General features: G+C 28.4%; 1 protein-coding gene across 3 annotated transcripts; it reads left to right on the top strand.

The window, feature by feature from the left end:
• Positions 1 to 2,406: 2,406 nt before the first annotated feature.
• l(2)k09913 (transmembrane protein 53-like lethal (2) k09913) lies at positions 2,407 to 13,983 on the top strand. 3 transcript variants are annotated; one of them, XM_011499991.1, is made up of 6 exons: positions 2,407 to 2,898; positions 11,653 to 11,771; positions 11,871 to 12,158; positions 12,756 to 13,024; positions 13,319 to 13,496; positions 13,721 to 13,983. In XM_011499991.1, the coding sequence occupies exons 2-6, from the start codon at positions 11,661 to 11,663 to the stop codon at positions 13,859 to 13,861; spliced, it is 987 nt and encodes a 328-aa protein (XP_011498293.1). In that variant the 5' UTR covers positions 2,407 to 2,898; positions 11,653 to 11,660; the 3' UTR covers positions 13,862 to 13,983. The 3 variants fall into 3 exon arrangements, with proteins under 3 accessions (XP_011498293.1, XP_011498295.1, XP_011498294.1); XM_011499993.1 differs by lacking the exon at positions 2,407 to 2,898 and adding an exon at positions 10,894 to 11,017; XM_011499992.1 differs by lacking the exon at positions 2,407 to 2,898 and adding an exon at positions 11,170 to 11,491.
• Positions 13,984 to 14,739: the final 756 nt, after the last annotated feature.

Genomic DNA, 14,739 nt, shown 5'->3' with positions numbered 1-14,739 from the left:
TATAAAATGAATCGATAAGCATTCAATTAATTTAATATTTTTTATATATAATTATATTACAAATACTAATTACAATGTATGCTATATTTAGTAGATTATATTATTAAATTATTATTCCATTCAACTATAACTATTGCACGTTTCATTAAATCTCCTTAATAACATTTTTTTCTATATTTATTGATATAATTAATTATATTTTATTATGTGTAATTTTTAATAATAAATTATTTTTATCGTATAAATTATGATAATTTAATATTAACTTCATATTACCATAACTTTTTAATCGCTCTTTATTAAAAAAAATATTTATAAAATATAGATAAATACCATATCGATATTTTAGTATTCTTGATGTAACCATTATAAAATTATTTTCTATTTTCCAACTTTTACGATAAAAATCTACGAATGTAGTAACGTAACAGGACATGAGAAAATATATTTTTTAATTTAACCCAATCTATGATGGAAAATTGTGCTGTGTCATTACCAAGTGCCAATTGTTTCATTCGATGTTAAATATTGCTTATTATAAACTTTTTAATATTTCCCTACTGAATTAATGACGAAAAATTTAATACTCCCGCCGTCTTGTACTATTTCCCATTTTTTAACAATTATCAAAATACGAATCGAAACGAATACTTTTTTCTTTATATTGATTGTCGAAAAGTTTTAATTAACTTATTAATTAATTAATCAATTAATTAGGTGATATTTAGAAATTTCGTTGTATTTATTTCATAAAATATAGCATGAAATTTATAATCAATTATAATGTTCCATGTGAATGTAAGTTTATGTTAACAAAAGTGGTACGATTAACGCTTATAATATTTAAAATTTCTTCAATCAATGAAACATATAAAAATGATACGTATGTTCGAAAGGAGTAAAATATTATTAAAGCTTTCTAAAAATACGTTTTCATTCATTGGGAAACCCGTATGCGTATGCGAGTACAGTATATGTCGTTTCGAAATCGGCTGCAATTAAATTAGCTTAGGAATTTCTATGCAAACTATCGTTCGAGTATAAATTATCTCTAGTCTAATGGCTCATTCTATTTTACTTTTGTGTGTTGTTAATTTAGACCAGTTGGAAATAATTGTAAATTTGAATTTATTTAATGTCTACGTCCTTTCGGTTAATCTATCTATATTTTAATGCAACCCATCATTTTCATTCAAATAACCAGTGTGACTTATGACGTAGCCAATATGTCATTGTGGTTGTCCAATTGAAAATAGTTATTGCGTCAGAGTTGGAAAGTAGAGGTATCTTTTCTTGTTTTTTTTTCTTTTTAATTACTTATTGATTGAATAATTTGCAATAGTAGCCGATAAATATAATTTTCTTTACAATGAATCACAATGTCGTGAGGAGCATTGCGGTTATTAAGCTCATGTCACTTACATTGTCTTTATCACTCGGGTGGACTATTCAAGTATTAACCCAATGAACGTATTAAAAAAAAAAAAAAACATTAAATCTTGCTTTAATTAGCGAAATCTTAAAGGGGTACAGAAGGCACCGATGTAATTAGCGACTTCCCGACTATATGTTTTTTTTTATTTAATTAATTAATATATATTAATTAATAAAAATAAAAATATAAATTATTATTGATACTTTATAAAAAAAAAAAAAAAAAAAAAAAAAAAAAAAAAAATAGAAAGACGGCGGCACGTATTATACAGGCGGCAATCTCGATCGCTCTATGGATAAATGCTTGCCGTTTCAAATTGTCAACAGTCAGTTAATGGGACGAGCAGTGGGTCCGTCCTCCGTTCCTTATCGGAATTCTTATCAAACGGACGCACTGTCGGCAGCGGATATCTCGCGAATATGACTGCGGCTTATCGCGTTAGAGGGAGCGAGATCCACCTAATGTAAGAACATCGCTTGTCAAAAGAGAGAGAGAGAGAGAGAGTGAGAGCGAGAAGGACTTCTTCGAGCTACGAGCTGCTAAGGGCGAATAAAGAATTTCGCGAGTCCAATGGAATTTTGGACTGCTGTTGGTGGTTGTGCGTATGACGAGGAGGTAGGGAGCGATGGAGGTGGGGATGGATGACGGCGGTGTTGCGAGTGTGAGACTGCCGGGGGGGGGGGGGGTTGGGCGGGGGGGGGGGGGGGGGGGGGGATTGTTCGGCGGATTTGGCGGGGGAGGGGTGTGCGTGTTAAGCAGAGAGGGTGCGTATGCGCAGGCGCGGAGGCGAAGCAGTGCCGTCGGATCGGCGATATCAACATAGCATCGGACGGCCAACGTTCTGGCGCAGAGGAGTAGGACGGGGCGGCCGGGGTGGTGAGGCATATAAATTAATAGTGACGGGAGTAGGTGTCGAGGAGGAGCGGCCCGTCATTGGTCAGAGTCGAGTGTGAGGTTATCGGACGAGGGGCTCCCATTGGACCCGGAGAAGCGCGCCAGTCGAGCGTCGACCCGAGAGCGGCCGTGGGCTCTTCGCCGCCCTAGAGTTCTCGGAGCCTCTCGGGGGAACCTACGGGGCTACCAGCTGCTCCGGCTCACGCCCGTCTCGAATGATATTCTCGGGCCCAGACAGCGCCTTATGAGCCCGTAGCATAGCGCACTATCGGGGAGTCGTCACCAGGAGCTCGCCCAGCCTTTGTCATTGAAGCTTCGAGAGCGACACTATGCTGCCGTCGTATTCCTCCTCCTCGCACTCCTCTTACCACTGAAACACGGCTCGTCGCGACTTCGAAACGGGAGGAAGCCGTGGAGGTGCTGCTGACAAAGTCCTTACTCGCGGACCGACGTCCCTCAGCTCGAGTAAGGAAGGAAGCCGAGAGGGCCGAAGATAGTAATTTAAAGACTGGTGAAGCTGTCGCGGTCACCAGTCGCTCCTCGCCAACACCTCGCGTGCCTTACGAATTGTGAGTTTCTTTTTTTTCCTTCACTATTTTAAGAGAGAAAAGACGCGGATGAGTCGCGGTACTGACTGCCTTGGATCCCCGGCACTTTTTTTTTGTAATGCATCCGGGGCTATTGTTATTGGTATTTGTGTTGGGCAGTGTTGGTGCAACGCTGCCAGCGAGGGAGGCCACGAGATCCTCGATTGATTTAGGAATTTCGCTGAATTTAGGAAATTCTCCGCCTGTGAGTTAAAGCTCGGAGTATATGGAGTGGAATTAAAGGACCTCGGTGATATGTCCATCCCATTGTCGCGAGAACAAAATTATTTTATATTACAATGGGATCGGGGTGGACGATTGGTGAGGGGTTGAGGAGACGGGGAGAAAGTGGAGGAGGAGTATGGGAACGAACCGAGGCTGAGGTGAAAATAATGAAACCTTGACGGAGTCGGCCGAAACAAACAACAGTGAATAACGTGTTGTTGCTCACGTGACCATCAAGAGCACTGGCCTTCGTTTAGTCGGCTAAATTATTTTCGGCTCTCTTCATTTTGACCCTGAATTTCTCTGATTAATCTCTTGCAATGGCATTTAATATTATCGTGCGCTAAGCTTCTATTATCAAATTGACGTTAATTCCACACTTTTTCTCAAAACTTTACTATCATAGTTATGTATTGTGGCTATAATTGTGCTTGTTGTGATTTTATTGCTAATTATCTCATGCAATTAATTTCGGCATTTAATTGAGCGATCATGTAAAATCCGTGGAACAATCATTCGAAACGAGCAATATGTTTATTTTATGCTTTTGTTGGCTAATCGATATTATATGCATATACAGTAAGTTCAATGTCTATTCGCACATTATTACACATTAATTAAAATGTCAAATAAAATATCTTATTTATTTGTAAAAAAAACTGTATGGAGAACTTTGAAAATTGCTTGTAATAACATTATTATGCAAGATAATTTTAAATCACATATCTTTAACTTTTTCAAATATAGCTACAATAATCCAATTATAATTGATTAATTTATTGTTTCCATTGTTTACATTCTTTGTATGCCCTTTTTAGCGAGAGCCAATTAATTTTATTACGATAATATAGTAATATCTAAATATATTATTAATGCTTCAAAAAAAAAAAAAAAAAAAAAAAAAAAAAAAACGATAAATAATTCATCATAGTCATAATTAGTCTTAATTGTTAAATATTTATAATATCATTTAAATGATACATTATAGGCCACTAGCCATTGACATTAATTAATTAATATTTTTCACGGAATTTGACAAGTATTTATGAATAAAAATGAAAAATTTATATAAAATTTTTATAAAATTTTTAAAAAATTATTTCCGTTCCATAATCAAAGTAACGTGTATTCACATTTCTTTTCCAAATTAACATATTTTTTCTTAGTATTAGCATTTTCTTTTAGAAAAAAGAAATACATATACATATATATATATATATATATATTTTTTTATAATTTATATTTTTTACTCTAAATGAAAACAATGCTTTTATAAATAACAAATAATCATGTGAAAGTATAATGATAAAAATGTCTAAGAGATGATTATATTATATTATTATAAAAAATTAATACAGTATAGTTTATTATAGTTTTTGGAATTTTGTTTTTATTTGAGTTACGAATATTCAATATTATTAACAAGTGTTTACATATTTATAATTAATTATATAATTGTAATATAAGAACATTTTTTCCTTTGGATTTATTAAATAAAGTAATGATAATCTGTACTGTATGTATTACGTATTAATATATTTTGATAAAGAAAATCTTATCTAATCTTCAAATATTTTGGATTTGTTTAAAACATGTTTTTTATTCAATAGATATAGCCAATGAATTAAACTATCCATTGTTGAAATGAAAATATTCTCTTTTTTTTTTTTTAATAATATAATTTATATTGAGGAAATACATGCATCTAGAAATGCATATATATATATATATATATATATTATTTTCTTTTTAATTATTGAAATTATTTAAAGATTTTTGTAAAATATTATCCTTTTATAATTAATTATTATTTATGGCTGCAACCATGGTTTGCTCAGCAATACTGATGCAAATGGTGAACGTAGGAAAAATTCTGTACATTCAATGTTACATATTATTTTCTTTTCGCGCAAGAATGTACTCTTTAAGTCTTAAAATTCAAAGTTACTTTTTTCATTTTTTAATTAATAATCAGGCTCCTTTAATTAAGTTTATTTACATATTCGTAATTTATTTATTTATACACATAGCTTTGTGTATGTTTATATGCAGAAGATAAAGAAAGAAAGGAATGAGAAATATTTTCTACTCGATGTATACTTTTATTCAGCATGCTCAATTGTAGCAAATTCAATAAACATTTTAATATACATATCTAGAAATGCATGTTTTTTTTTTGTTTTGTTTTTTGTTTTTTTTTTACATATTACCGATGCAAGTATGCAAGGAAATATCGATCGAGGTAAAGAAACGGTATAGTCCAGAATTTCTACGGTTATTCACTGTTTTACTGGTACAAACGCATAATAACAATTAAAATAGCGTGTATCGTCCGTTGACCTTGAGCTTCTGTAGCTTGATGTTGCTGTTCATTAGCATCGAGTAAGTGTCAAGATCATTGCACTATATCGGGCATTCGTTGTTACGAATCGTGAAAAATGTGGAAAAGAGCAAGAGAGAGTAACAATTGAATTACGATATGCAGTCTAGTGAGTCATTTTGTCCTGTCTAATTTTTTTTAAAAAAAAAAAAAAAAAAAAAAAAAAAAAAAAAAAAAAAAAAAAAAAATATAGCGATAATTTTTACATATATAAATTAATATTTTTCACCATTTGCTGAAATTATTAGATTTCACTTAATCACATAAAAATAAAATATTTGTTACTCGGCTATTCAAATAATAAATAGGCCAAAGTATCATGTGCTACTTAACTCTCAATTTTATTTCCCATTCGAAAGGTCTTGTTTTTCAAATAATTTCGACCAATATTAAACATAACTTTCTTAACTTTTCTTTTGCTAATGGCCTATCTTGAACCTTTTTTTCTTTATTTTTTATTTTATTAACAGTAGTAAAATTATTAGTAATTTTCAATTTTAATATTGTTCATATAAATATTTAGTTTATTATTGTACTTTATTAAAACTAACTTTTTGTGAATTAACAAATTTTTCATCGTATGTAATTAATTATGTTAAATTTATATGAAGCTTTATTACGTAAGACGTTCTATCGAAACTTTAAAAACTATATTTTGACGAAGTGCAGTTGTAACGACAATAATAATCGTGAAACTCATGTAAATTATGTAAATGTGTATTCAGTATTATTATTTATGCGTATGCCATGGAATCGTTTGAAAGTTCTACAAAGAATTAATTTGAATATAATTTTTTTTTTTACATTTTCCCATTTTATAGCTATTGAGTAACATTACATTCCGTCGTATTAATTAGTGAGTAAGATATTTGCATACTTATGTTTACTTAAGAATTTTCTATTAAAACTTTTTCAATGATACTCGAACGCATCGTATATTTGCATATAATTAAACTTGATATTATATATGATGATGATATTGAAATATATATATATATATATATATATATATATATATGTATGTATGTATGTATTAATGAATACAGACATTTATGTATATATTACATAATTCTGATACATAAAAGCATTGTTTGACCAATGCTGATTAGCACTCTAATTTAAAATTAATAAAAATATTTAATAAATATTATATGCTATATATACATTGATATTATTTCGTAAAATTATTTCGTGAAATTATTTCGTAATTTACATGACGAATATTAGTATAAACTTTTTTATGGTTTAATATTTATAAAATATATGTTAAAATTTAATAAAGATACGATGACTAATGAATCTAAATTTTTATCGTCTCACATTCGTAAAATCTTAATAGCCAGTTTTAAACTATGATACTTATAAATGGTATTTATAACTAGATATTTATAACTATGATATTTATAAATGATTTTTATTCATAATTATCGAACGTAAAATTATCTTTTACTATATCCATTTTTACCTCATATCTGTATAATTATAATAATATTTACATGCGTTACGGCCATTATAATTCGTGCTCTAAGAATTCATTTTCGCACATTACATAAATGAAGAAAAAAAATCATAATGAACTTACAATAAGTTTTGAATTTTATTATGCTAATTAGTTTTGCTTTAGGTAAGATTAGTAAATCTAATACGTAATATTAGGTTTTTCGTATGACATGAAGATAATGATAAATTTTCTTTTTTCTTAACCCTTTTCACTCTATTCTTAGAACAAATTTTACTTACTTATTCAATATTATAAACAATAACTATAACATAAATACTATGTTTAATTGAATTTATTATTAAGTATCTGTTTAATGAATATTTAAATAATTGCATACTGAAGAAATTAAATAATAAAATTAATTTAAGAATTAGGCTAACTTTAAAAAAAATGAACAAGTACATATAAAACAATTGTAATCACATCTTTTCATTTTATCCGTACGATTCTTTAAAAGAGAAATTCCCTACGAATTAAAAAAAAAAAAGAGAGAGAGAGAGATTTTAAAAGTATATAGTGATAAATAACAATAAAAAAAAAAAATTATACGCTATTGAATGTATAAATATAAAAATATACTAAGTAAATAGAAAAATTAACAAAATTGAATTGAAATTCATTTTGAGATTTTATACATTACATATTCTCTTACAAATAATTAAAAGATAAAAGTATGATTTAAATATCAGCTTATCAATAAAAAGCCATTTTTTTTTCAATTCAAAATAATTAACGTATACTGGCTGTTATATATACGAGTCTAACAGTTGTAATATTAGATTAAAACTACTAATGTAAGGAGCTTGGAAGGTAAATAATGACATTCGTTTTGCCTTCTAATTGAAAACTTTTTTTTCATCTAAAACTTTACAAGTTTATGAGTTTATGAGGATTTTTTGCCAAAAATTCACTAATAAATAATTTGATATTTTGTAATTAATTACTATGAAAATTCAACCACTTTATTTACTTTTACTCGTAGCCACTTAAATTTAACCATTTAATTGACTTGTAAAAAAAAATGTCGTTATTTTAAAAGTTTCTTTACTTTTAAATATGGAGGTAAAATAATAACGACACTTTCTCCTATTATAATATATATTTATGTTGAAGATTTGACATTCTATCAAATAGTTTACAGTAATATTATTCGGTATGTTAATATCATTAAAATGAAAGGCTATATTGATAAAAAGTATATTGCGATTAAGTATATTATGAGTTCAATGTTCAAATAATAATTATTATAATGTATAATAAATGTGATGCAAAATAGATTTTAAGTCTGGAAGAAAGTATGAGAAATATATATTTGTAAGAATTTTTGTAATTTATTAAAGATCAAATCAAATACGTTAATTTTTACTAATCTGCTCAGCGAAAAATGATTATAATTTATAGTTTTTAACAAATGTAAACTAATTTTATGATGGAATGGAAAATTCATTTTTTTCACAAAATATGAGAATTTGAGAATTTAATTAATATTATAAAGATTTCTTTTTATAAAAATTATTTTATATTAATAGTTTATAATATTTGTATAGTACAATATGTTCAAAATAATAAATAAATTTAAATTTTATGTTATTCTTGCCGTCAGTCAGTAAAAGAAGTTTTTAGTTATAATTAATATAATTTTTATAATATTAATTTCTATAATTACTCATAAATTCTAAGAAAAAAATCCTATTTTATAATAAATACTATTTTTAGTTATATATTAAAATTTTTATTACATATAGATTGAATTCTCTTTACTTCAAATACCAAATTATTAGTCGATACGAACATATAAAAAAATAATTTTGTCACACATTTATTATTATAAGTAATATTATTTGTTTAGTAATAAATATTCATAATAAACTTTATGTTTTTAATGAAATTAGATCTGATAAATATATTTGTATTTATAATTATATTCTTTATTTCGAATATTATTTAAAACAATACTACTGTATGAATTTATCAATAACTAATTGGCTAATAGTTAAAATTATAAATTTAAATAAATGTGGAAAATATGTTTTTGTATATATCTGTTACATTTGTTTTACTCTTTTTGCCATGCACATGTATAATATACATATGAACAGGATGAAAAATCGGAATATAATAGATTCATTTCTAGGATGTAATATGAATTTTTAAATTGGTGTCTATAGATTTAATAATTTGCACATAACATTAATATTCTCTTTATTTATAAACAATTAATTGCAATGCTAATTATTAAATTAGCATGTGTATGAGTGTGTGGGTGTGCGTAATCGTACAAGCATATATACACAGACACGCGCGCGCAGAATTAGGAATTACAATTTATTATAATGGTATTTTATTTAGTTATATAAGTTATAATGGTATATAGTTTTTATTGTTTACAATTTCAAAAGTATAGGAAAAAATTTGAAATAAAAAATTTAAATATCACTTTACCTTTTACCTTAGATTTGTAAACTAACGCTCGATGCGAATAACAACTGTTTCCATTCAATTATCTTAATTTAATTAATTGATGATTATTGTAGTTTATGTTTTTGCGATGAGCCGTATTATATACTCGCAAAATCTAAGGAAAATTAGAATATCGAATAATAATATTTTTACGATTTGAAATAAAGAAAATAGTTTAAATTTATGTTTTCGAAAACAATAAATGAAAAATTGTAGTGAATTTACTACGATAATGAGTCATACAATTTTATCAGCAGCATTCGGTATTTACCATATTTTCATTCGTATATATATATATATATATATATATATCGTAAATATACTTTAACAATCATATTTGGTATGTAAATTAATATATTTTTCATAGATTTACTAAATAATCTTAGCATCGAACATTTGTGGTTTAAGTAAACTTGGATATATATTAGTGGTATGGCAAACGATCGAGTTCGTTTATTTATAAAAATAGCGATAGCCAGACAATAATGATTATCCAAGTTTAATGGACTAATTTTTTTTAGAAATTCCAACGTTTTTGTCTCATTTCTGCCAAGATCGAAAAATGAAAATCTGCCTGTCGAAGAACAGCTGCGTTATAAAAATATATATACTTCGTCTTGGCTTTGTTTCATCTTTTAAAATTATCCTTCACTTTCCATATAATTTTATTAAAATAATTTAACTTAAGAAAACTTCAAAATATTCTCTCACGGATATCGTGGTTTTGATTGTTTTTTTTTCTTCCGTCATTATTTATTATTGCTATGATGAAATTTCATAAAAGTCGTTTGAAAAGTATGGACGCTTAGTCTCGTTATCAATAAATTATTATAATAAGGATTGATAAGGAGCGTTGGATGCTTGTGTTTGTTGACGGCGACAGGTGTTAATATAAGCTTTTGCTCTCGTGGATGTCCTACCGAACCCTGTCATTGGTCTGTCGTTTTTTCATTTCATTCGCCAATTATTCGAATCCAACCTGTGTGTGCTGCGTAGGCGCAAACGGCTGGGCATAAAACCAATCTCGCCAACAAGGCAGAGGAGAAACGAATTTGGGCTTGATTAGAAAGGCCGAGTTTCAAGGCGACGTTTGTCTGCCCATTTGTCATTTGCATATCGGCAGAAGGGACGTTAAATCCGATCGATGATCTTGTAGCGTCGCCTTGGCATTACGGCATTTTCGCATGGAAGGTTTCGTGGAATGCGATTGCATGCAAGCAACCAAGGGCTAATAACGCGATAACACGCAGTAATCGTCGCTTTACGTGTCACTCTCTCTCTCTCTCTCACTCTCTCTCTCTCACTATGAAACAATCGTCCAAGTAGTGCCAATTGAAATTGAAAGCACGCCATCGTGGTTAATTTGGTAGCGTGCGAGCGAGCGAGGCTACGAGTAAATTATAGAAAAGAGAGGAGGACTTTTGTAATGGCATCCCCGATGCTCGCGAATGAACTTTTACGCGTTGGGGTTGTCAATGTGGCGAGCGTTTAAAGATGCCGTAGAAGGGGAAGCCGTGCAAGAGAGACAGATTCATGTAACGTTAAAGCTAGTTGATTAGTTAAGAGGGATTTAGGGAAGAATGCGAGTACTAAGAATGTATAGAGTTAGTCGTTGTTGTATGCTGATAACTGTGTCTCCGTCTATTATATATCATACTATACCAGCTGGATTTTTACAAAAGTATTACGTTGGCAGTCCTTGCTTCGAGCACGCGAAAGAAGCATGTAAATACACGTGCAATTTTTATGTGAATGCGTGGGCGCGCGTGTGCGTGCATGTGCGTATGTAAAAACGAGCCCTTCTTTTTGACAGTTCTGTGGGCCTAAGATTAAAGATTCTTGCTTATGACGCTAGGCCGTGACAATATTTCTGATCCAAACGTGCAATTAACTCTTGACTTTGTGAATCGATCGCCTTTTCATTGCTTATTTAATGCTAAAGCTTCTTATTTTAAATATTTTATTGGCGGGAAAATTACATTCGAGTACGATAGCGTTTAGATTGGAAGGTGAGTGTGTGCCACTGTTGGAGCATTTTTTTATTTATGCGATTATTTTTCTATATATTCTATTCTATGGTTTCTAATTTATATTTAATTTCTAATTTAATATAATATCCATAAGGTATTGAAGGCATGAATTTAAAGGACATTAATTTATTTTATTTTAGTATAAAAGATGAGAATAGTCATGGCATTCATGAGAGTAACTCTTTCAACTTTAACAAGAAATCGTTTTGGTAATCATGTTCTTACCAAATTTTCAGCACCAAGACCAAGAAACAATATGGTAAATATAATTTATTCTTTACTAATTGTTTGTTAATTGTAAACAAGGGTGATTTAATGCACAATTGTTATTCTAATTCTATTATTATTTGCATTTCAGATGCTTGGGTTTGTCGGTTGTAACTTCATGAGTACTCATCAACTTAGCAAAAACATTGATTTAGTAACGGATGACAATAATTTGTCTATTATTAAAGAATCTAAAAAAATTATAAATCCCAATTCAATCATTGATGCCAACCGTCCATTGTTAGTGTTACTTTGTTGGCTTTTATCAAAGCCTAATCATATTAAAAAGTTTGTAAATTTTTACATGGAGCAAGGCTTTGATGTCGTTACAGTATCTATTACTCCTTGGCAATTAATGTGGCCTATTAAGGGATCACGGGTAAGAGCATCTTTTTATTCGTATCTATTTAGAATAAATTTTGAATAAATCAAGTTTTAAAAGTTAAAGAAAGTATATTTATGTATTCAAGTAGCAATTTTTAACTTTTCTTCTTTCATCGAGTACAAATTTTTATATGCAATAATTGTTTTAAAATATCATTTGAAACAATATATATATATATATATATATATATATATATAAATAAAATTAAATATCAAAAGGATGGAAAAATCCAAGTATAGAATACAGTTTATATAGAGACTATTTTTCTTTATTAATTATTATTAAATTGAGCTTCATAAACTTTCATAAAATTGAATACTATTTACTATTTAATAAGAAATATTGATATTAAAGACTTTGAAAGTATATAAATTGATAAAACTGTAATAAGTAATAAATTGCTAAGACTGATGATATATTGTAAATTGATAAGAGTCATGGGAATAATAAAAAGTCATGTAATGCTCAATGTACAAAAATAAAAGAACATTCTTGTAAATATTAGTTTTTATTATTTTAAATCTTATTGAATTTGTTTTTGGCACAAATGAAGAAACATTATTTTTTAACATTGCAATTATTTTGTTACAGATTATAGCCTATGATTTGTTGCAATTTTTAGATCAAAATATATGCTACGAACAGATTCTGTTGCATGGATTTTCTATCGGTGGCTACATGTGGGGAGAAGTTTTAGATTTTATTCATAAAGATCGTAAAAGATACGATCGTGTAATTAATCGGATTGTTGGTCATGTCTGGGACAGTGCTGCTGACATAAGCGAATTAACAATTGGAACACCAAAAGCAGTTTTTCCTAATAATATTGTACTCCAAAATGTTATGCAAAAATATTTAGAGTAAGTTTTAAAGCTAAATAATTAGTACAATTAATGATTTTTAATTAAATTGTACGTATACACATATCTAGAAACATTAATATTAATTTTAACCATCGACTTAAACAAAACATTCTTTTTTAAAGTAATTTATTAGAATATTAAGAATACTTTGTAGAAAGAATCTTTTGATAATTTATTCCTTGACTACCCACTTATCATCTGCGGTTTGATATAATATGTTAATTGTATATAGGCTCACCAATTATTATAAAAAATAATCTAAATTGTACAATTTATGCTATTTTTTTCTAGATATCATATGAAAGCTTTTCACAAACAGGCAACACAATATTGGATTCGATCGAGTCAGTTGTTCCATTTAAATTTAATTCGAACACCAGCACTATTTTTAGTGAGTAATACCGATCCAGTAGGCTCACTGACAAGTAACATGAGGGTTAAAGAGTCTTGGGAATCCTTAGGCATAAAAGTAAGTATTTTGATTAAAGTACCAAGATTATTTGAATACGGTATTATTTAGCTATTGAGTTGTTAGTGCGATGTTCAGGATATAATATATTTGAAATAGGAATAAAATTTCTGGATGGTTTCTATTATTTTCCATGAGCTGCTGAAATTTGTGTTTCTTTAATAAATGTCCTTAATTTTAGTGTTATATTTTTTCAATATCTAATGGAATAATTGTTTTCCTAGACTTATGTGAAGATATTTGACAATACTCCTCACGTTGGCCATTATCGAACCAATCCAAAGGAATATGTAGCTGAACTATACTCTTTCTTAGATAAATTACAACTAATACGAAACGAAGAGAAGATAAGAGCGCGACTTTAATACAAATTTTTAAAATATCGAGTCGATCATTCTAGAAAATGTTAACCAAAACATATTCATTGTTTTCTCCTTAAACAACTGTACATTTTATTGCAAATTTTATGGTAATCTTAAATATTTTATCCATTCATTTGTATTTAAGTATAAGTCGCCGTAAAATTTTAATTGCTTTTTATAATACTAAATTCATCAACATTTTATTCATCGTAAAATGTACCTTAAAAAATATTTAATATCCGCATTTAAGTGCGTGCGTGTTTGTTGAACAAATGTACAAAATGAAAATTAATTAAACAGAATAGTGAAGATAATAATAGCAATGGCAATGGTTTATTTTGCAAAATAAATATTTTATACGGTGTACATTAGAGATAGATTAATATTTATTAATTGAAATAAGAATTTCTCATAATTTATATTAAAAAAAAAGAAATTAATTTTCAACGATATAATTGTTAAATAATTACATTATTCATAGAATGAAAATTAACAGAATTTTTTCTTACTTTATTTGAGAGATTTAGTATTATATAACTATTTATTGTTAAATAAAACAAAGCTTTTTAAACATAAATTAAATAATTGTTTTAAATTCTTCTAGAGCTATTATCTGTGTTATTAGGATCTATACATATATATAGCATATGTCAAGAATGGACTTTTATACTGTTTTTGTATAATTAAGATTATTTACAGAGAATTAAAAATAAATATTGTTAAATACTAATTTCTATTACTTTTAATTTTTCACCTTTCCCCCCACCCCACCCCACCACGTACCACCTCCCACAAAATGTTGCACAATATTATTTTATATCAACTATTTATGCAAATTGATAAGTATTTTTTTATTTATCAAAAATATAAACAACATATGG

The sequence above is a fragment of the Ceratosolen solmsi genome, unplaced genomic scaffold (assembly GCF_000503995.2).
Source record: "Ceratosolen solmsi marchali unplaced genomic scaffold, CerSol_1.0 scaffold41, whole genome shotgun sequence".
Classification (NCBI taxonomy): Eukaryota; Metazoa; Arthropoda; class Insecta; order Hymenoptera; family Agaonidae; genus Ceratosolen; species Ceratosolen solmsi.
This window is presented reverse-complemented; position numbering and strand designations above follow the sequence as displayed.